Source organism: Elephantulus edwardii, unplaced genomic scaffold (genome assembly GCF_000299155.1).
Source record: "Elephantulus edwardii isolate Elephantulus edwardi_28Jun2011 unplaced genomic scaffold, EleEdw1.0 scaffold00015, whole genome shotgun sequence".
Taxonomy (NCBI): Eukaryota; Metazoa; Chordata; class Mammalia; order Macroscelidea; family Macroscelididae; genus Elephantulus; species Elephantulus edwardii.
In genome coordinates this window covers 10,867,281-10,891,155 of record NW_006399765.1, presented here as the reverse complement: position 1 = coordinate 10,891,155, position 23,875 = coordinate 10,867,281, and the positions used below count along the sequence as shown (strand labels likewise).

Here is a 23,875-nt window from a genome sequence, read left to right as displayed (position 1 = left end):
TTGTGCTGGGGGTGGGAAGACGGATGTTGGTGGGGGAGGGGTATTTTAGATGTTTATTAATAGAAATTTAGGAAAAAAAATCAGAGGAAAAAATGAAAAGCACTTATTATCTCCCAGCCTGCCACTGTTAATATTGTTTTGCACTTCGCCCATGCAAAAATTTACATAATAGTGCTCACGCTGCGTGTGCAGTTTTGTGCCTGCTTTTCTCTTTTTAACACAGCGTTGTTTCATAAGCATTTTTCCTCGGCCTTAAAGCCCTCAATAAACACAAATTTTAGGAACTTTATAGCATGTCACTTATGGGCACGCCGTGGTTTACATAATTGTTCCCCTTGGGTCGACATGGAGGTTTTCCCTCTTTTATAGCTGTTACTGCTATGATGAATTCTTGAGTTCATACAGCTTGACCCAGGTCTCTGGTGGGCCCCTCAGGATCCTTTCCTAGCCGCTATCCTCTGGGGTGGCCCATCCTGGAGTCTGAGGTTGGGGGGATCAGGCTGCCTTGGAGAACTCACCAACCTCAAAGCCTCTCCTCTCTTCCCAGAGGAGCCGACAGCCCCTTGTGAAATGGACGAGAGTGACACGCGTCCCAGTGTGGAGCCACCGCTGCCCATGCACATCCAGATAGCCAAAGACGTGATGGAGCGCTGCATCCACTTGTTGTCAGATAAAAACCTGAAAATCCGCTTGAAGGTCAGTGTGCAGCCCCTTCTCCACATTAACGGAGCAGCAGGACCAGGGGTTCAGTCCGCTTGGCAGTGACTACATGATGAGCAAGTAGCTTCTCTTATCTCCTGGTCCATATGGGGTGGCCACAAGAGGCACTTATCTGGGGGAGGGCAGTCTGATATATTTCTGTGGCAGCTCAGATGCCAAAAGGGACCCAAATCTCTTGAATTAAAAGCCAGAAAGTTCCAGGGATTCGAGTCCCCAGGGGGAGGAAAGTGACGTCCTTTGGAAAGGCTATCGTTTTCCGAGCTGACTGAATATAGGGTGCAGGCTCTAAAGTCATCTAAAGACAGCTTTGGAGTGGTTATTCTTCTAAGCCGATACCAGCCCTTATCTCTGTTTCCATTTCCATTTTCATTCCAGGAGAAACATCAACATTTTTCTTAATCCTTCATCCTCATTTCCTGGCAGTTTTCCCAAGCAGCAGCCCCATCTGCAGGGACCAAAAATACCTAATAGTGGCTTGAGAAACAGGACTCTGTGGTAGGGAGAATGGTGAGGAGTAGGGCTTCCAGAATCACCTGGAGGAGGATTTTATACCTACAGAACAACACTGTAGCCTAGCCCACTCCTCCAGACCCAAGCAAGAGTTGTTGTGTCCTGTCAAGTCAGAACCACTCATGGCTGATCCTCGAGCGATTTTCAGAGGCAGTAAATTGCAGAGGAGGAGATTGCCCATCTTTCTGCCACAGAATAGCTGATGGATTTGAACCACATTCCTTTAGGACTGCAACTCAACTGTTTTACCACTAGGCCACCAGAGAGCTTCCCAAGCAGAATTTAAAAACGCAGATGCCTCAGTGAATCACCACCAGTGATGAGAGCACATTGCCTCTCTCAGGGGTGTGGGCTCCGATAACCTCAGAAATCTCTGCCTTAAGCAATTTGTCCAGTCTTTGAGAGACACTTCTTTTTTTTATTTATTTATTATTAATTTTCATGAAAGTTTACAGAGACTTAGAGTTTCCATTCATTCATCGTTGCACTTTTCTCAGACACTTCTTAGTGTCTGTTCACAATTTCATTCAGCAAGCACTTCTTGAGTGCCTGTCATACGCAAGGCTTTATGATAGGTCTCCAGTTGGTATTTAGCAAACTCCAGTGTCTCCTCCAAGACCCTCCTCAGTGTCCTCCTTCGTGGAAGTACGACAGCAGCTGGATGCATACCACAGTTACGAAGAGCGTGGACTTTGGAGTCACAGCTACCACCAGGCCAGCTCCAGCTCCTGGTGACTCACATGTGTCTGGTAGAACTGAGCTCCATGGGGTTTTCAGTAGCTGAGTTATCAGCAGTAGATTGCCAGGCTTTTCTTCTTAGGTTGTTCCTGGGTGGACTCAGATGCCTGGCCTTTCATTTGGTGACCAAGCACATTGACCACTCACATTGACCACCTTTCAGGCCTACACACTTTGAGTTTGAATCCTGACTTTACTCCTTGCTAGCCAGGTGACTTTGAATATGTTCAGTCACCTTTTTGAACCTTCAGGTTTTTTTATCCATAAAATGGAAATCTACCTCACAGAGTTGTTGATTACAAGTATAATCTCACTAATGGATATGACATATACAGTCTGTCATTCAATAATGTTAAAGGCCCTGGTGACACAACAGTTAAGTACTCAGCTCTGAACCAAAATTGTGTTGGTTCAAACCCACTCAGCTTTGCAGGGAAAGGACTTGATTATTTGTTTCTGTAAAGATTACAGACTAGAAAATTCTTCAGAGCAGTTCTCCTTTGTCACTTGGAGTCACTAGGAATTGAATTTACCTTGACAGCACGCACCAGCAGCTGGTCTGGAGGGCGTGAGACAGCTGTGGTCCCTGTCTTCACGGAGCTTCTCATCTAAAGAGACCACCTACAAACAGACACACCTGTACACGTTGAGAAAGTGCTTTGAAGATAATAAACCAGTCCTTGGAAAAAGACCAGTCAGTGTTCCTGGAGAAGACCCTTGGAGTGGGGCGGGGGGAGCTCTGGTACCTCAGCGAGAGGATACTGCACTACTGCACTGCCAACCTTTGAAGCTGGGAGTTCAAATCCACCAGATGCTGCTCAGGGAGAAAAATGGTCAGTATCCTCCTGAGCTATTTATAGCCTTTGAAAACCCACAGGAGGCTCAACTGTGAGTCAGTTCTGACTATCAGCAGGGAGCTGTGAGTTGTTGACGCTTGTTACTGTAGAAGGACAACATGCTTGGGAAAGTAGAGGGTCCACGGATGAGGAGAAGCCAGTGACCACAGCAGAGGTGTAGCCGAGATTGGGAGCGTCGTGCAGGACTGGCCAGTGCTCTGTTCTGTGGTGCACAGGACCTAAGAACAACACCTTACAGCACCTAAGAACAACAGCTTAATTTAAAAGAATGACACATCTGGAAGAGGTACAGTCAGAATGCTCCACCAACAACTAACGTCAATTAATTGATTAAAACTGTGTGCTAACTTGTGTATATTATTGTTGTTGCTTGTAAGGAATGGAATTTAGCATAGACTTCAAAATAACCTGTATTAGAATAGGCTTAAGTAGAAATTTTACTGCTAGTTTGAGTAGTTTGTAACTAGCCAACACCCACCGGCAAATAGAGCTAATAGGGACTACATCCAGATGTGTGAACCCCGATGAAATGTGTGCTGTGAACCGATTACTGACGTAATGGCTATGAGTAGTACTATATAAGCACCCGAATTTGTAAGGCATATCATCGGGTGGTGAGCATGCTTTATAACCCCCTACCTTTTACCTTTGTGTGTGAATAAACCGAGCATTCGAAAAGACCGAAAAAAAAATGCTCCTTGGAAGCCAGGGTGCTGCAACTTTGTCTCATGTAACTTTGGACATGTTACTAGAAAGGAGCAGTCCCAGCTTAAATGGTAAAGTGGAGGTTCAGAGACAAAAAGGAAGAACTTCACCGCATTGTTGACACACAGTAGCTGCAGCAGCAGGCTCAAGCCCAGCAATGATTCCGAGGCTCCAGGGCCAGGCAGCGTGTCATTCTGTTCCACTTAAGCTGCTGTGAGTCAGAACCTGTTCGACACTGATTAGCCGCAGCATATTACAGACTAGTAACTCACCCAGGCAACCTGCTCTGAACCAGACTCCACTGAATAAGATAGCTTATTTTCTGACCTAGAGCAGGTCGTCAGGAAAGGCCTCTGTAAGGTGGTGACATTTAATATTTAACATTTAAAAATTAAGAAGATGCCAGGTCTGCCGAGGGCCAGAGACAGGGAGAAAAACATTGCAAACAAAGATAACTCATGAGTCTGTGAATCACTGAAGTGTGGTAACCTGCTCAGTTAGCGACAGGACTCCCTCACCCAGCCAGCCGGGGATAGCAGAGCCGTCCCCACTGCCCTTCTGGCCACTGTACTACGACACCCGGCTCCTGCTGCACTCCTCTGCTTTCTTTTATTCCCTCTGCCCCTTTCGTTTGGTGCTTCTGCCCCATCTCATCACAGGCTGGCACTTAAAAGTCATCCCGGAAGGATGTACAGCCCAGCCTGCCCTTCTGCCATAACATGCACCTTCACCTGCCCTGTGCAGTCCGTCCTGTTTGTGCAGGAGGGAAGCCTGCAGTGGTCACCGCTGTGACACTGAAGTGGTCTGTTGTCAGTGATCTGTGAGATAGGAAAGATAAGGAAACATTCTCTCAGGGAAAGTTAGAAGATAACCTTCAGTTACATCTGCTCTACGTCACATCTTTCCTCGGAGTCAGCTTGTGTCAGCCCCCTGCTTAACCTGTCTGTTTAGAAGCAGCAGAACTTGGTCATACCAACCTCTTCCTTTGCTTCTCCTCCAGTATTCGCATCTCCCTGGTACTGGCATCGACTCAGTGCTACTCCTGAACCCAGACTCTTCTTGACCCTTTGCTTCTCCTCCCACTGTCCAGTCCTGCAGTAATTCAGGCCGCTGCATCTCCCACGCGCATCTCCGATCCGCCCACTGCTGCCTTTCCACCACCATCCTGTGTCCACATTACTTTCATCCTCACATGTGGACGTGTCCCATTGTCACCTTCTCCCTTTTCCACTCAATGGCCAAAATGACCTTGTTATTTTTAAAACATTAATTTTGTCATGTTACTTTGTTTTTCTTGCCTTAAAACACTTTGATGACTCCCACTGTCCTTCATATAACATAAAAGATCCCCAGCACAGTGCCTCGAAGGCCAGCCCCAGGGACCCGTCCCTCCACGTCTCTCCTTGCCTGCCGCTCTGCTTTAGTTTCTCCACACCCCCTAGTCTTCCATTATTCTGTTTCTAGCTTCAGGGATACACTTTCACTCTGTACGATTAAGGACGAGGCTCTGGTAGCCTAGTGATAAGGAGCTGTGCTGCCATCCCAGAGGCACGTGGTTTGGATCCACCAGCTGCTCCGAGGGAGAAGGAGGAGTGATCTCCACCTGTGCCGTTAACTGAAAACCTGGTGGACGGTCAGCTATGGAGCGGCTTCGAGTCAACAGGACACAGTGACGACAGCTCGTGCACAGTTAACTCTTGCTTATCCTTTAGAACTCGCATTGTGTGTTTTCCCACCCCCTCCCTGTCTGCTTTCCATCTCTCCCTTTTTTCCCTTGCACTTTACCCTTCACTTCCCTTCCTAGCGCAAGCTGTTTCCATCTCCTCACCTAAGTAAGACCTTTCCCCAGTTAACGTAAGCCCCAGGATGACAAGGACATGCATGCCTTTTGTGCCTGTGTGTGTCTCCAGGATCAAGCTAGTGCTTGGCATGTACTCAGAGCTCAGTAACTATTCATCCAATTAATTTAAGACTTCCTAACTTCTGTAATGATGACGAGATCCCAGGTATCTGGTGTCAGAGGTTTCTGGATGGTGCCTGTGGTTTGCACTGGATTACTCACCGTTGGCCAGGTAGTAAGGAGGTATGCTACCAACACAAAGCAGGTGGTTCAAATCCACTGACTGCTCCAAGGGAGAATAATAGGCAGTCTCCTCCCTTGTGGTTAACTGCTTCTGAAAACTCACTGTAGGTCCAGCTATGAGCCCGCTGCAATTCAGTAGTATGTAACAGCATTTACCTAAAGTTTGGTGGTTCAAACCTATCTGGAAGCACCATGGAAGACAGGCCTGGCAAACTGACTCCACAAAGATTACAACTAAGAAAACACTAAGGAGCAGATGTGCTGTGATACAGGGGTTGCCGTGAGCCGTCACTGGCACTGGTAGTGGTTGTGGCTTACGTTGGCTTGGGTTGGGTTGAGTTTATCTGGCTCAAAGTCCTCAAGCACCATCTGCGATTCTTTTCTCTCTTTCAGGTCTTGGATGTGCTGGATTTGTGTGTGGTAGTTTTGCAGTCCCACAAGAACCAGCTCCTTCCCTTGGCTCATCGCTCCTGGCCCTCGCTCGTGCACCGACTCACAAATGATGACCCCCTAGCAGTGCTGAGAGCCTTCAAGGTACTGACTGAGGCCCCGGCAGCGGCCTGTTGGACATGTGGCGGGTCCTAAGCACAGAGCCCACCAGCATCTTACAGAGTTAGTTCATTGTTCATCTCTCTGCAATGTTCTGTGCCTTGTAGGAGGTGTGGAAAATACGAGAAGCACAAGAAGAGTCTCTTGACTCTGAGGTACAGCCAACTAGTAGTTGAGAAAGGGCACTGGTATTTATTGAGCAATGTCGCAACAAACTTGCAAAGTTGGTTCTGTTACCTCCCATTTTTTGGCAGAGATGGAAACAGGCTCAGAAAAGTTAAGGCATTTTCTCAAGGTCCCACAGCTAACAAATGACAGAGGCCAGATCTGTTAGTTTAGTCCTTCTTTCTTTGTTGTATAGGAGTTGAGGTGAAGGCCCTAGGTTTTAGCTATCAGTGTCTCTGCTCAGCTAGGTGACTTTTGAGCAAAAACTGTGGCCCACATTTTTAGTTTGGGCTTAGGAATACCTGTCCTTTCTGGTAGCTTAGTGCTAAGGAGTTGGTACTGCCAGCCCAAAGGCTCAGGGTTCAGATCCACTAGCTGCTCCACGGGAGAAAGATGGGCACACAGCAACAACAACTTCTTTCTCAGGGAGAGCTCTGGTGACCTAGTCCTTATTAGCATGTTGTGCTGTGAACCCAAAGGCTTCTTGTCTCCTGTGGCTTGAATCCAGCAGCAGCTCTTTGGAGAAAAGGTGACAATCTGCTCCCATAGAGATTTACAGCCCCAAAACCCAGTGGACGGTCACCAGCAGTGCATGATAATGATCTTTTATATAGTGTTAAAATAAAACATAAAATGAGACCATTTGGCAAAATGCTTTGAAAAGCTAGAGCCGTATACATAGATACAAGTGTGTATTATTGCTGACTCGGTTTGGCTTCTATTAGCACAGGGGTCTTATTGATGATACCCTTCGCTGTTTCTCAGAAGCACTTAGGGCAACCTACAGAGATACATTTCGCATGGCAAGCTCACATAAATTAGAAGTAAGTGAGCGAGAGCAGGCAAAGAGATAAAACGTGCAGGGGCATAAAATGAAGCCAGAGACATGACTGATGCATCTGGCAAAAGGATTTTGATTTTCTGTGTCTTCTGCATATACTGGACCAAAATGCAAGTTTACATTTCAAGCAAATACATAATTGTTAACCTTTTTCCAAAACATAATATACAAAATGATATACAAGTGTTTCTTTGCGCGCACGCGCGCGCGCGTGTGTATGTGTGTTGTGTGCCCGTGCACACATTTAAACAAGGGGCATGCGGGAGGGAGGGAGATGCTGCTAAATCTTATTCAGATGAGCTGTTTTCCTTTATGGAAATTAATAGGTTATCTGAAGTGACAGCAAGAGCAGAAAATGAAAAATATAAAGATGCATGTGCCGTGACTGGGCGGCTGCTCTTTCCACTCCAGACACGTTGATGACACCCGGGGTCTGTGCCACCTCGCGCAGGCCAGCCGAGGGCCCTGAGAGCAGCGCTCGTTCTCTGCCGAGTCGGCACACGCTCTGCGTGCTGGTTACGCCTTGCTTACCAATTTTTACAGAAATTCCTTTTATCCCGTAGACGCAGTCTTGTGCAGCGGGGCAGAGCATTTCAATATGTTCTGCTAGAGAAAGTTTAAAACAAGAGACATGCAAGGAAACTGCCTGTTGTGGAAGATGGGGGAAAAGCAGTGTGCTGAGGAGATCGCGCCGTCGAAAGAAAGCCGACTCAGCGCCGACCCCCAGGCACCCTGCCTGACTCAGCCAGGGACCCTCGGCCCTTTCACTGACCCCCTGCTGCCCGCGCTGGGTAGCATCTGTGTCTCAGCGCATGTGTTTGTTCAGCTAGCTAGAGTTAAAAACACAAGCAGGGATGGTAGGAAGATTTGAGAAATGATCTGTGTGAACTGCTTTAAGCTCTTCTTTTTTTTTCCCCTCCCAAACAGGAAAAAAAAAAGGGAGGAAAATCAAGGTATTAATCATTTTATTCATCCAACCCAAGATTCCTTTGAATTATTCTCCGTGTAATCAGTATTTATGGATAGAAGCAGCCATGCCTTGGGAGCAGAGACCTCCAAATTCATAACTGTCAGAATCACAAACCGTGGGCAAGGAATTAACAGCAGTAATTTTATTTTTTTTTCCTCTCTCCCAAGCAAAGGCCTAGATGAAATTACATTCCCAAGCATTCTTTCACTCTGTCGCCACCTTGGCGATGTTCAGTCACTGGGTCGGGGGCTGTTTTGTGCAGGTTTTGCGGACCCTGGCAAACACGTGTGGCGATTTCCTCCGGAGCCGGTTCTGCAAAGATGTCCTACCGAAGCTGGCAAGCTCCTTAGTCAGCCAGGCGCCCATCAGTGCCAAGGCCGGCCTGGTTTACTCCCACACCCTGGCCTTCAAGTTGCAGCTGGCCGTCTTGCAGGGCCTGGGCCCCCTCTGCGAGAACCTGGACTTAGGTAGGTACTAGCTGGTTGTCTTGAACCCATACAGCCTGCCAGTCCCTCTTGTTCTGCACTCACAGCTCAGCCCTGCCTGCCTCACCTCCCTGCACATGCGCATCCTCCAGTCTTTTTGGCCTCACTGACCCATTTACCCTGATGGACGTTTTGGATCCGAAGGGCACGGTAAAGAGCCCCTGGCCCCTTTGTGTGTCTTTTCTTGCCTCACCAGAGAGCAATCAGTTACTGTTTGTCCCAAGTGAAGTCCAAGGGCCAGTGCTGTTTTGTTTTCCTCTCTGTAGGTGAGGGTGACCTGAATAAAGTGGCTGATGCCTGCTTGATTTACCTCAGCGCCAAACAGCCCGTGAAATTACAAGAGGCTGCCAGGAGGTAAGACTGCTTGATCACCCGCATCTCTTTGCATTTGTTCTAAATTATAGATGATTTGCTAATGGCGAGCAGAGTCGCAGCATCTCTGCTCTTTCCTCTCCTCTCTCTTGCCAGGTTAAGATGATTTCTCTTAACTATGCCAACTCGAGAGGTGGTATTTTTACTCGATGGTTTTGCCATGCACGTGACCTTGTCTCTAGTGCAATGTCAGCAACAATTCCAAAGGGGCAGAAAGCTGAAAGACTGTGCTCAAGTGGGCACAGCGCGTCTGGTTGGCGAGTGATCGCGTCCCCAGCCCTGCTCGTCTGGTGGTTAAGTGAGCCTGGCTCTTCTCTGGAAAGCAGAAGCGTTGGGTTACCGATCTGACGCACCTCAGCTCCAGCCATCTTCTTAGATGCTGCCATACACTGAACCCTTGCGCATTTTGTGCCAGGCTGGGTGTGGGTGCCAGCAGACACATCTGTGCATTTTGATAAACAGAGTCCACAACCGCCATCCAATTCTAATAGGAGTGTCAGTGACCCAAAGGATGTTGGGAACCACAGAGCTCATGGCCTCCAGGGTGTCTTCTGGCTGTGAAATCATGCAATTCTAATTTCCAAGAACTTTGACCATGCTACACCATCTCTCTAGGGAGCTCTGGTGGCCTAGTGGTAAAAGGCACAGCAGTCCCAAAGGGAGATGGTTCAAACCCACCAGCAGCTCCTCAGGAGAGGATGGGCAGTCTCCTGCCAGCCATACGATGCACTGCCTCTGAAAACACACCAGAGGGTCAGCTATGGGTCAGTTCCCACTTGTTGGCACACAGCCACGACACAATACCATCTCTAGTGGAAGTGCTAAGGAGTTTTTCTCCTAAATTGAAACTGAGTCCAGGCACATTCTCTAAACTTGAGAGCCCAAGTGGAGCCCGGTGCCCTCTCCCCAGCTTGGCTTTGAGCTGGGAGCTGCCCGGCCTGGCATGGCACCGCACCCTGCCCAGCCCTGCAGCTCTGCATTCCAGAGCAGAGGGGCAGCGCTGCCCTCTCCCTTCCTCGGCTCACAGGCTCCTCATCATCCGTGGTGGAGATGGGAGTCGTCTCGTTACCTGAGGGGATGAGAAGCTGCTCTGACTGGGAAATGAGGCAAACCGACTCGCTCCCTTAGAAACCTTGCACCTCCCACATGCCCTGGCAGTGATGGGAATATCTTTTTCAATTGATTTATTGTCCTTTGCAATTTTTTCTCTCGATTTCCTCAGCTCGCTTTTTTTCTTTCTGTCCTTCTCCCCGTCACATCTCCTAGGGCCAGAATCAGTCATGGTTTCTGAAGCACAAGGGCGCATCCCAACAAGCTTCTTGTCCCTGGGCATTCTTAACTCCTTAAAGAACCAACTGTGGGTGAAAGCAGGCCCCTGAAATTGCCCCTGAAGCTAACTGTTCTCTACATAGAGCCTGACTCAAAATCCTGCAAACAGATCTTTTTCTGGGGCCTGAGACAACCAAGTTAACAAGATCCAGTCTCATATTCTCCACCCCATTGCACCCTGCCTGCCCCCAGCCCACACCTCCGCTTCAAGCTCAGACCCATCAAACAAGTTAATTTATTATCTTCTCATGTCTAATTCTCTTATTTTGATTCTGAACGCACTTGAAGCCAGGGTTGGGCCTTGCCAGTGGGTTGGTTGGTATTCAGGATGCCTCTGGAGGAGGAAAATGCGGCCAGACCACTGGGCTGCAGCCTTTGTTTGCTCTTCTGCAATCCTTTCAGGTAGAGTTAGATGCATATCCTGGAGCTGGGAGGGTGAGGTCCGCTCAGGCGTGTTGCAAGCCTGATTACGTCACAGCCACATCATTTGCAAACTTGGAATTAGCAGTGCAGCTCCCTTTGGACTGTGCCACCAGTGCTCCTTTGCAAACTTAACTTTGAAGTCAAGCAAAATATACCAGTGCTGTCCTTGATGAAGAGCTGATTCAACATCTTGACGTAAAACGTAATAAATTCACTAAACAGGAGAACCGCGGGCCACTTGTTCTCAATGTGAGCCTCTTTCAGGTGTGACAAGAAGGAAAGGGGTGGAGGCACTGAGACGGCCACACGTCCTGGTTTGAGATGGAGTCCTGCTCCACCATCCCTCCAGTCCATCCTGAATGCTCCATTTTCCTTCATTCCACACTTCCATTCCAGAGGTTAAACCTGCCGTCTGGCTAAGAGCTAAAGTGGTAAAGAGTTGCGCTGCCAGCCCAAAGGCACAAACTTCGAATCCTCCAGCCGGAGCAAGATGAACAGTCTCCTCCCGTGCAGTTTTCTGCCTGTGAAAACCCACTGGAAAATCTCTCCCAAAACTTCCTTCTCCTCTTCATCTCCAAGCCACCCCGTCTCTTCTTACCTGAACACTTGCAGAAGCCTCCTCCTGTCCCGTTTCCATCCCTGCCCCCTTCTAATGTTCTCTCCACTGCAGTCTGTGAGACAAACACAAACGCTTATGCAAGAAGAGGAAGCCACTATGTTCTTGCAAGTGTCCAGGGGGCAGCCTTTGTAGCCAGAGGGTTACCAGAATCAAGCCTTGACTTGAGCACTCAGAGGTGAACCAGCCCACCTTAGGGACAGCGAGTTGCTGATCACTGGGCAGACAACGGGCCTGGTGTGGAATTGGCCTCTCTCTCTTGTCTGCGGGAGGCTGGTGGGAAAGCCTGGAGGCTGAGATGGCCGCCAGCTCAGAGCCCTCCAGCATTCTGAAAGGAGCAGGGAATGGGTTGGTGCTGTCTCTGAGATGCCTGGTTGGACATCCAGGGCAGCTTCAGAAAAGTCCCTTCACATTATGGTTGGGGTTTTTTTTCTTTTTCCCGTTGGCTTTTCCTGACTCTGAAGAATAGCCATGCCTATGTTTGCTTTTTTTTTTAATTTGTCATATTAAATATAGCCTTTGTGGCAGGCTTTTACATCCAGGCTGTAAACTCTAGAAATGGAAATTGATCAGGGGTGGTTGATATAACCAAGGCTGTAAATGCTAAGAACGGAGATGCCATTCCAGTTTAATGCTTTTATCTAGCGAATGTGCCTTGTAAGGAGGGGAGCATAAATCTTGTAAGTGGGGAGAGGGGGGTAGGGGCTGTAACCTTGCTGTGTGCTACCACCAGGTGTCACTATAAACTGGTGATGCAAGAAAAGCACCATCTTCCCCCCAAAGTGTTTCTAGTTAAAAAAAAACAAAAACCACAAGAAAACAACACTTCCACGGATAACAAATGAGAAAATCATATTTGAGGACTGGAAGAGGAGTGAGCTGTAAATAAGGCAGTATTCCCCAAGGGTAATCCTTAGATTACAGAATAACAGGTCGTATCATCCAGGCCCCATCTCAGCCCATCAGAGAGGCAAACTTCTCTGATTTCAATTCCCAGGCGGGCCTGGAAGCTTCCGCGATCACTCCCGGCATGCACTGGGCCTCCACGGCTCTGTGCCTCTCTGACCACAGAGCTGTTCCTCCCAAACATGAAAGGAATCTCAGATAAGCGCACACTCCCCAAATGTCTGTTTTCCCTTCAAGCCAGTACACACACTCAGCCTCGTTAAACTCGTCTTAGTAAAACCACACTCTTAAGGGCTGATCTCTTAGCAGCCTCTGAGGCACACTGCCTTTTGCAGTGAGGTTTTAAATGTCAAGGAAGCCTTTCTACCCTGGGGCTGAAAGGAGACTAAACTAGGCAGTACCTACTTTAAAAAGATGAAGTCCTTGCCCAGCACGGTGGGCTCACCGCAGAGGAGCAGCGCTCCCAGGCTGCTTAATCCCCACCCCAGTCCTGCCCCGCCCGCCAGCCCGAGAGCCCAGGTGGACCTGCAGGGCACAGCAGGTAGTGGCCAGCTGGTGTACCTTCTGGTTGTGCAGGTCCTGATGCTGTTGCTGCTGGAGTGCTTGTTGTGTGTGCGGAGGGGGTGTGGTGCCCTCTCAGATTCCTTTGCCTTCACATGAGGGCAAAAGATAAGAGCCTTGAAGTTGGAGAGACCATGGTTCTGAACTTATGAGCCAGGTGACCCTGAGCGGATAGCTCAGTCTCCTTGAGTGTCATTTCTTCGTGCTGTAGAGCAGTGGTAACTCCTTGACAGTGCTGCTGGGCAGGTGACTGGTATTATGTGCAGGGGGTCCACTTGGTGGTCAAGCATTCTTCGGAGCAGTTGAGCACCTGCAGTGTGCCAGGCCCTGCCATAGGCACAGAGAATAGAGGGGAACAAGACCAAGGAGGTCTTGACCTTGATAGTGCTGATGTTCCAGATATTTATCATATGTCCCTGTGCCTGGAAGGTGAATATTTATCTCTCGTGGTGGTGTACTGTTGAGTCAACACTGACTCGTATCTGACCAAACCAGCAGGTTTTAGAGGCAGTTTAATTGCAGGAGGAAAAGGCCCATCTTTCTCCTGTGGAGCAGCTGGTGAATTCGAACCACATACCTTTCGGATGGCAGTGCAGCTTCTTGACCACTAGGCCATTAGAGCTCCCTGTTATTACCTTCCAAATAGATATTATGTGTGTGATACAAATGTACAATTGTAGCTGTTGTTGCCAATGTATTTATTTGTATACAAATGTGTGTGCAGGTATTTTAAAACCACTCTGCCATTGGTCACCTCCGACTCAGTACCACACCTGTCGTGCAGAGTAGATGCCCCAGAGGGTTTCCAGCTAAATCTGTGCTGAAGCAGCTGCCTCCTCTTTCTGCCTCAGAGCAGCTGGCGAGTGCAAACTGCCAACGTTTTGGTTAGCAGTCACGTGCTTTAACGACCGTGCCACCAGGAGTGCCCCTTTAAAAAAAAATCTGTGATTATCCCTGTATATAAAACATGTCTGTTTCTTGTCATCGGCATCCTGACTACTGACATTCACACCTGAATGTTCACGCACACACACAGATCTTCACAGCTCTTGTCCCACCTCATCCCATCCCCATCCATTTGTGTGAACAGCCAGGACCAGCTTTGAAGCCTCATTTGCTGACTGACTTCCCCGCTTGCTCTCTAACAGTAGGACACTAGCCCATCAAAGAACCAGCCGGTGCCTTCTAACTCCAAGGCAGCACGGACTGGCACTGGCTGCTCCATTTCATCCCCGTCAGAGCCCCAACTCCTCTCTTTAGCCCACACATGGGCCTATTATGTTTGAACAGATCAGGAGCCACAGAGGTGATCCCTTAGTTCGACTGAACTTGAAATTAGTAGCTTATTCCCTTCAGTGGTGTGTGGGCTGGTCGCTCGAGCCGGGGCTGCAAAGCTCTTTACCCTTTCGCTCTGCACCCAGCATGGAAATGAGAGTGCTCCTAATATTTCTCCTTTTGACATTTGATTAATAGTTGACAAATCCAGGCCCAAGTAGTTAGCTTTCCTGTTATCCATCTTTTGACAGGCATTGCTGCTTTTCTTTTCAAGGCCCATTGTTCTAAAAATACACTCAAATCTGAAGCTGTTCACTGTGCATATACAGGCATGATTTCCTGGTGTCAAAGATAAGAGACATCTGCCATGCAGATTACAAACAAAGTGGGTTGCTGGGTTTCAGATCTGAAGGCAGAGACCTCTGTGCTGCTTAGATGGATGCTACCAATCCTTGCCCTGCCTCCTCGGTCTTGTCATGTGACTGATAATCTGCCAGGGTCAACCGTTCTACCGCCCCGTGGAAAAACGGGGTGTGAGTGTGGGTGTGTGTGTGCACGGGTCGTAGATGCTGGCTCAGAAGAAGCTCCTGATGGCAGATCGAACCTGGCAGCTTGCCTGTCCGCACAAAGTGGGTTTCAGTTATCAAAAGCCTTGACGTGCCCCAGGATAGCAATTTCATTACTTGTGCAGAGTCTGTGGTCCAGCTTGAGCACATAGGGGGTTAGATGAATTTGATGACCTCAGTACTGCCGAGCGAAGTAGCCAGGGGAACGACCTCTGTCACCTTACCACATATGTATGTATTTAGAATTGGGTTTTTGGGTTGTTGGGTTTTTTTCCAAGGAGGAACAAGCTATACTATATAAATATGTGGGGTTTTTTTTCTTGTTTGGTTTCTTTTTTTTTTTTAAGACGGGCAGCTTTGGCTTCTGTTAGGCTGTGGTGGGTTCACTTCCTCTCTAGCGCAGGATGGGATATCAAAATCTGATTTGTATTTGGTGATTTTTTTCATTTTTCCTGGGAATCTTGGGGAAGGATCTGAGTTTCTTCAGCATCCTGGATTTGTCTTGGGTCTATGTTTAGAAGATTTATGTTCGATGTCTGTTGTGATGTGTTGCTCACAGGTTTATTGTGAGTCGTAGTCAACTCGATGACACCTAACAACATTATGAGCCAAGTACTGTGTTGAGAGTTAAGGGATTTCAAAGATGAATACCAGTTCTTCTGACGTTGCTGCTAAACAACAGTGTAACTTTGGGCAAATTCGTTAACCTCTGAACAACTCCATTTTCTCATCTAGAAGATTAGAATAAGTATATCTATCATGACATAGCTAGCAAAATGATTGCAAGGATTCAATGAAGTTACAACTGTCAGGGGTTTTTTTGGTATGTAAAAACTTAATACATTTTCAAGAGTTAGTATTAGCAATTTTTTTATACTGGTTTATTTACAAAGTTCATATACATTGTTTTTCACACCAGATCTTTCCCATTTCCTTCACTCCAACCTCCCTCTACCCATCAAATTGCATAACCCTATGATTAACCCCACCCTCCCCCCCATCCACACTCCATGTCCCTCCTCTTGGATACTAATACTCATTCTACAATAACGGTCTTATACAGTATTTGTCCTTATGGGACTGAGTTAGTTCACTTAGCATCATGCTCTCCAGTCCCTCCCAAGTGAGGTAGTAATTTACAAAATCATTGCTCCTGTGTGCTGCGTAGTATTCCATGTGTGAATGTACCATAATTTCTCAATCCATTCCATTGTGATTGGACATCTGAGCTGTTCCCATGTTCTTGTGACAGTGAATAATGCTGCTATGAACATTGGTGTAGAAGTCCCCGTTTGTGCCTCAGTTCTTACTTTCTCGGGGTATGTTCCAAGCAGTGGAATAGCTGGGTCATATGGAATTTCTGTGTTCAGCCTTTTGAGGAACTGCCAAACTATCAATTCTTTAGCAAAAAAAACCACTAGCACAAAGTAAAAGGTTGGTGTTGTGTGCAGTGGAACTGAGTCTGATGTGTAGCCAGGAGCCCAGCTGCCCTGGTGTGCTTTCTTAGACTCTTTGTGGCCTTTACTGGAGCAGATCACCAGGACTCTTCACACTACTTAGTGGGTTTTAACTGCTGACCTTTGGTTAGTGGCTGAAAGCTTCACCATTGTGCCACCAGGGCTCCTTTTTATTATCTAAAAAATAAGAAAGCAAGCCAATCAGTAGTACTTGTTAGCATTCTATAAACTTCCCCCTTATTCCAAAAACAACTTGGGTATCTTATAAAAGTGTATTCAGCAAGGGAGGAAGGCATTAAGTGAAGCAATTAAAAAAAAGGGAGAAGTGATACAAGCGGGGTTAATATGAATACATGGACTGCAGGCTTAGAAACTGTACCTTTGCTAGAGATGACCCTTAAGGTGACTCTCGGTTTCCTGGCAGGTGGAGCAAAGACAGAAATGTGGTCTGTTGTGCAACTTCCGGTATTCTGTAGAGTGATTTAAAAGGAGCAAAAGAAAGCAGTACAGTTTTCCTTGGCATTGAACCCTAAGAACGATTCTCCATGGGTCATATTAAAGGGCCCCTGGGTCCCGCTGCAACGAATGTCTCAATGTCCTTGTAGTAAATACAAAAGTACACTTCCTAAGGCTGGTTACACCTACAGCATCCATCAGTGGAGGCTGTTGGCGCAGTGCCAAGCACAAACTCCAGGAAGACCTTTCTGGAAGAGCCCAAGGATAGTGGATTGGAGGAGAAGGAGGCTGCTCTGAACATGTCTTTATCTTCAGAGATCTGTATCTTCCAGGGAGGGCCAGGGAGCACTGCCAGTGGCCGGAGAGTGTGGCCAGCCAGACCCCTTGCCATTTTGGTGCCTCTGCCCACAGGGCCATTTTGAAGTCTGCCCAGCAACGCCACCATGGGATTTAGGACTGCAGGGGGTCCCTAGGCGGGAGGGCTGGCCAGATGGAAGGGACTGCTTTTAAATCCTGCCCTGGTGGGATTTAAATCCTCCTGGGTTCCGGTTTATTTTTGAATTGTCTGTAACAGATTGGGCCTCTCAGTGCCATATCTTTTTAAATATGCACAAAGCAATGGAGTCATTCTATTGCATTTATGACACTCTGTCTTGTGGTACTTTAGGGGTACAATTAGCATCAGATGCTTCTGCTGGTGGTTATGGTTTTCAATCCTGTGCTCGTTGCATTTAAATATTTTTAATATCAGTCTCTGTGTGAGTATGCGCGTCCGGGCTAGATCGATAGATGAATGGTCTTCCAACAGGTAAATATAGTTAAGTCTAACGCGTATGTATCACTGCAGAGGTAATTGGTAGTATTTATTTGGTGAGCAAATCGTTGCTTCGAGTCATAATCCTCCATTTCCAACATTTAGAAACAAAAAACCGACCTCCGTGCAAGGGAAGATAGCGAAATTGAATAGCAAGAAAGGACAAGCTTGAAATACTGGTTAACCAATGAACCGAGACCCATTAGTGTAAATTACCGAGTATAGAAACATAGCCCCACTGCTTGCTGGCTAGGCTACATCAGCACCCGGAGCATCCATTTGTTTAAAGGGAACCACAGGGGCTCATGTGTAGCATTGGCTTATGCAGAGTCCCAGCAGCCGGGATGGCAGGAGAAATGATGAGCGAGGAGGCTGGTCCCCCGCGGCTGGAACCCAGGGAGGCTCCAGTAACTGTGGGTGTGCCTGCCTTCCAGCAAGTGCCTTTACTTTCCAGTCACATTTGGTCACACCCTCATAGAGTCGCCCATGTCCTGTTCCTAAGGAGACGTCCTGGAATAATTCTTCCAGAAGCCACTGAAGAAATAAATGAACAAGCAGACCGCAGGTTCTTTACCACCGGCATTTACCCAGACTGCTCTCGAGCTAGAGGCTTTTGTAAGTCCAGAAAGAGACAAGGAGCAGCCGACCCCTCAAGCAAGTAATTGACAGCGGAAGGATAGCGTGTCACCCCAGAGAGCTGGAGGGCTTGCATTTAGCTTACAGTTTATTTAGCTTGGCTGGGCCTTGATTGGCCCGCGGTTTTCTAGAGCTGCCTCTGGGCGGCTGTTGTCTAGACTGAACACTGCGGAGGACGCACTCTGTAATATTTGCTGCTGCGGCAGGAAGGTTTGTGTTTGTTTTTACCACATGACTGTGAGGAGTGGGGGCCAGTGGAGCATCTACTGGCCAGCGGCAGCTAGAGCTAAAAGGGACCTTAGAGCGCATCTGACCCAGCCCCCTTTTTACAGAGAATCAACCCGCCTGCCAGCCACCCCACACCCTTCTCAGCTCCTCCCCACGTGTAACTTCTACCATGGGACTTGACACAAAGCATCTGAAAAGTCCACCCTCCCCACCACACAGGGGGCCCTGCGGCCAGAGCTCAGCCCCACCCATCCTTCCAGCCTAACCCAGATGCTTGAATCAGGCAGATACAAGTGTTCGTAAATGTTTGGGGGACCATGGAAAGACCCCAAACCCAACCAGTCAGATCCCAGGAGCAGGTTTCTCCACCTCACCACCCCTCCAGCCTTCCTCCCACCCCAACTTGGTCCCGCTGAGCTCCCCAATATTGATCCTAAAGGGATGAACCGCTTCTGTTGGTTTGGCGTCTGGAGTTTATTAGGTACTTACTGATACCCGTCAATTGTAGATAGGGCTGAAGTGCAGGGAAATGGCCGCCTGCATGAAGTGAAATTCAATAAAACCGCATTTTAAGTGAAAAATCAGTATAAACACCAGGCTTCTTCGCCATGGAAACAGAGGTTGCTTAGAAACGGCCTAACGGCAAGTTCAAAATTTTTTAAAGTCAAGTTATCATTTAAGCTACACGGCCCTACAGGTTATTGAGAGATAATCACTGGCCTCAGGACACTGGGAGGCATGAGCCCCAGCTGAGTGCCTCCCAATACTCCGGGGACCAGATAATCTCTTGATAACTTTGCTCCCCAGAGCCACCGATTTGGGCCTGGGGGAAGGAGAGCGACATTTTTGTTGAGGAGTTAAATGGTATATATTTATACCTACACACACACACACTTTTTTTTTCCAAAGTGTTTTCTCTCTGAGCTGGGAGAAAAAAGATGGACCTGCCAGTTGATGTTTTCTCCAGTGGCCCTGCTGTGTCTCAGGATGTAGTGGGGACATTTCCCAGGCCTTTGCCCTAACCATTTGGAACCATTGCCCTCTGGCCTTCGACCATGCACAGAGGCCTTCCCAGGACTTCGCCTTCCTGCATGAGGCTCATCTCTCTCCAGGACTCCTCCTCAGCAGCTCAGGCAGGGCAGGATTGGCACCAGGCCTACGTGCAGCAGAGCCAGGCTCTGAGGAGACGCGCTCCCCTGGACCTCAGCCTCAGCCCCCACACGCTTACCCCGAATGCTGCTCCAAGTCAGAATCTGTCGGTGTGTGGAGTTGAGCAGGTCGCGCACAGCTCACCGAGCCAGAGTACAGCCCCGCCTGCCAGCTGTCTGTTTGCGGGGCACAGCTTTGTTCCCCACCCCAGGCATGTGGAGGGCAGAGAACATTGTGTGCATTTCTCCTTGAAAATAGTGGAGAGAACTGGCACCCCATTGGCTGAGAATCAGGACCCCCAGTCGGTATGGAGGAAATACTAGGTGAAACCAAGACTTGTGTTTTGCCCATTCCAGGGTATCTGAGAATGTTCCAGGGGTGGCACTGCCGCTGGGGCTGGTAGTGGTAACTATTCCTTAAACACACACATGCCCACAAAATAGCCCTGCTTTTATGATATACTTCAAAGTGTTTGCCTTCACCTTATCTTAGAGCCTCAGGAGGAACCTGTAAGGAAGGTGTGACCATTCCTCTGGAGAAGGAAGAAACGTGCTCAGGGAGGTACAGTCCTGTTCTCTGAGCCATGAGGCAGCAGAAGGGCTTTCTGCCAGCCTCTTACTCCTCTGGGGAGCCTACCCCTTTACAAGCCAGAAATGACACCCAAAATAATTCTTCCAAGAGTTTAGCTCTCACTTAATAAAAGAAGACAAACTCTACACACATCCCCCCCCCCCAACCCCGTGCCCTTTGCTTCTCCCTAGAGGTGTTGGACACAGAGTGCCTCCCTTCAGCTTTCTCTCCTGCCAACGAATACAACGTCTGCAGTTAGCACGTTAAAGAGGGCACCAGGAATGAGCACTGCAGGGTGTTCATGCCATTTGAGTGAGAGCGGAGTTGGGCTGGGGTCCCAGTCTGCTGAGTGGTGCCCAGATGAAAATACTCCTTGAAGCCAGGAATAGGCTGTGCTGGAGCCTGACAAACTCTTCCTGTTCTTGAAGAGGGTGGAAAAAAAGAAACCATTTGCATTCTAACAGTCTTTGGCACCGGGGAAAACTGTCAACTGTGTCACGTGTAAATAGGAATCTGCTTCCCATTTTTGGTGTGTTTCTTCATAATTTCCCTTGCCACTCTAATTATCAAAGATATTTTTGTTTTTAAACAAAAATTGTCTCCCACGCAGGCCCCATCTCCTTTCTGCGGTGAAGTGGAAACGATGAATTAGAATATTCTAATCACTTCTCCAGCAGCCACTGCTGAGGTTATAAACACTAGATTATCCTAAGCAAAGAAAACTGAAATTGTTTAGGCACGAAGCAGGCCAGAAAAGAAAATTTCGAAGTGCCCCCACCTGCTTCTCCTGCCCCTTTAGCATATGTTTATTAAACACCAGCAAGAAAGCAAAACTGGTTTCACAGAGGTAAGACGCACACCCTCGAGAGCACCGGCTTTTCCGATTAACGAAATTGCAAACCAGAATTTTGGTCCATTTAGCAGGCATTTAAGTTCCTCCTTGATGTCCAGCAGCGTGCAAGAGGCTCCCAGGAACAGCTGTCAGGAATGAAATGTGATCCAATTGAATATAGACTGCGTATCCTATTAGGTAGAGGTGGGGTCACCAGGGCGTTAGCCCCTGCTTACTCATCAAGCAAGCAAAGCCCTTGGTGGGGGACATCACCATTTCACACTGAGGGAACTGACCCAGGAATGGTGACTAGCTTCCCGCAGCCACGTGGAAGGGATGCTTGTCCATCCTGTTCAGATATTCCTTGGTGGCGACTTGGGATCCTTTGGATGGAAATATTCCAGAGTGGAACATCGTCTTAGTTCATCAGTGTGGACCAGAAGTCACTAAGCCCTCTTGAAAACTGAAAACCTAATCTGCTTAACAATCACTGACTTGCTGCCCGCCGTGCCAGGTGCCTGGGATACAGCAGTGAACAAAGCCTCACTACTCCTGGACGCAGGGAGCTTGTGTTGTAGGGGAGGGGTAGTCAGGACACAAGTAATTGCTTTCTGTTGAGAATGGTGTCCTCAGTGGAAAAAAAAACTGAAGGGCAGGCTACCTGGACACAAGAAGTGGTTAAAGCATTTAGCTGCTCACCAAAAGATCGTGGGCTTAAACCCATCATCCCCTCTGGGGGAGAGACCTGACAGTCTGCAGCAGTGAAAATGTACAGCCTTGGTACCCTTGCCCTGCTCTACAGGGTCACTAGGTGTTAGATCTACTCAGTGGCAGTACATTGACCAAGGGTCAGAGACGCCCTGGTGGCTCTTTGGCTAAAGCAATCCACTGTTAACCAAAAGGTCGATGGTTTAAATCTCTCAGCTTCTCTAAGGGAGAAAAATATGGCAATCTGCTTCCACAAAAACAGCTTTAAAAATTTGGGGAGGATGGCTTATAGTGTCCTCTGAGTCATAATCCTAGCAGTGGCTTTACCCAGGCACAAAGATCTAGGAAGAGGTCACCTGAAGAGGTGACACATGAGCTGAGAGGTCGCTACTCCGTGAGGGGAGGGACATTACCTGTCTCAGGTTGACAAGCAGGACAGTGAATGGCTGCCGTGGACTTGTCAGTCAGCCAGGCATGTAGATTTCATGCTTGGACTGTCCTAGGCATGTGGACCATTCAGAAACAGGCTATGAAGAGAAAAGAAACAAGGGTTAACCCCAAAGTTCAAGTTGTCGTAAAGAACCTCACCCTGAGTGGAGGCATGGTCCAGTTGCCTGGCCCTTCTGCTCTGTCTCTGCCAGAGGTCCCAGGGCAGCATATGCTGCTGGATGTCGTCCCCATCTCTAAAGTAGGCCTCACCGCAGAGCGGTGGCATGCTTCTAGACATCAAGGCTGGCTCTTGGTCACCAGAAAAGGTGAAACGAGTCCTGCAGCAAGCTTGAGGGATCAGAGCCAAGGAGCTTGAGGCTCAGTAGCGGGGATACTTGCCTGTGGTTCCCAGGCAGGGCTGGGAGTCTGGCCAGAGTGGGGGCCAGGCCTTCGAGTTGAACGGAGCCTATCCAGGAGGGGTGGGCCCTGTCATTTTTCTTCTCTTTGAAAACTGCTTTACACCCAGAAATCAACCTGTTTCTTTGCCAAGAGCTTGTTTGATGTCAATATTGTTCTGCTCAGACTAATTACTTTTCTTCCCTATGTCAACGGATATGAAACTGTTTACCTCTATTTCTGTTAGGCTTTAGAACCCTCGTAATGGCCTCGTCTTGGGATCTTCTGTGAGCTTGTTCTGCTTTCCAGAAACATTCTGATATGATTATCTGTTTCTTCTCGACATCCTAGTAAATCTCCTTTTGGATAAAACACCCGCTCCCCTCCCTTTTCTCCTCTCGCTCACTTCTCTCTCTTTTCCTTTTTCTCTACAGTGTTTTCCTCCATTTGATGAAGGTAGACCCAGACTCTACCTGGTTCCTCCTGAATGAACTGTACTGTCCCCAGCAGTTGGCGCCCCCACACTCCAGCCTCTACCCTGTGCGGCTGCGGGGGCCAACGGGACAGCCAAACCCCTACACAGCCAACGTGCTGCGTCTGCTCAGTGAGCTGCAGTGATGCCCGCCTCACCATCTGGGCAGGGCCTGGAGGAGGCCGCCTGTCCTCCCACCGCCCCCTCCGATGTCACCCTGACCCCACCCAGGCTGAAGACATTGGCAGCAGCCGCAGAGAAGACAGCAGAGGTGGATTAGACAGTCAATCGATGTATAAATTGATCGATCACACAACTGCTTAGAAATTGGACTGAAGGAAAGTAGCTGGCTGTTATTTATATTTCATACCTTGTGTTTTCAAATGACATTGTCTGGCAGGTCTGAGGGTTTAACTCCTTAGCTTATTGTCTCTAGGCCCTGGCGCACCTCAAGGCCACCTCCCAGGCTGTTACAACCCAGCACACACACTCACATCCCACCCAGCTTCAGGACACCCACCCAGGGTGAGCCCCCCTGTACTGCACAGCATGCGTGCTCTGAGTCCTGCCACCCACATCCCAGCCTCAGCTCGAAGAATGAGCAGACCATTGCCTGCCATTGCAACACAGCCAAGTCTACACACACACGCCCCTTCCCACAAAAGGAAGTACAGCTAAGTTTGTTGTACTAAACAGTTTTTTGGAAGAAAATGAATTAAAGGCCTTTCTTAAAAGGAAGTAGCATCAAGAGCTCACTTTGAAGGCTGTTGTTTAAATTGGGTGATTTTTTTCCCCCCATGAATGTGTGTGCTTCAGTAGATGATACAGAACCATGTTGTAAAATCTAGTACAAACAGAAAACATTGGAAAGTACGTTTCCCCCTTCCCCAGCCATCTGGTTCCCCTCCCCAGAGGCAGCCACTTGCAGCATTTTTTTTTATCTTTTAATTTGAGAGATTAATATTTAAACTTTTTATTAAAAGAAAAAAATCTTAGTACGCACCCACAGTCCATCAACATGCCTAAAACAATTAGCAGTGACCTTTTAATATTGTAA

At 48.2% G+C, this 23,875-nt stretch overlaps 1 protein-coding gene across 1 annotated transcript in view; it reads left to right on the top strand.

Moving 5' to 3' along the window:
* TTI1 (TELO2 interacting protein 1) overlaps nt 1-22,964 on the top strand; it is a 34,595-nt gene extending 11,631 nt beyond the window's left edge. Inside the window, exons 3-7 of the mRNA XM_006881517.1 lie at nt 548-696; nt 6,007-6,147; nt 8,401-8,605; nt 8,890-8,977; nt 22,781-22,964. Coding sequence (XP_006881579.1) covers nt 548-696; nt 6,007-6,147; nt 8,401-8,605; nt 8,890-8,977; nt 22,781-22,964 — 767 coding nt within the window. The remainder of the gene's footprint in view (nt 1-547; nt 697-6,006; nt 6,148-8,400; nt 8,606-8,889; nt 8,978-22,780) is intronic.
* Nucleotides 22,965-23,875: the final 911 nt, after the last annotated feature.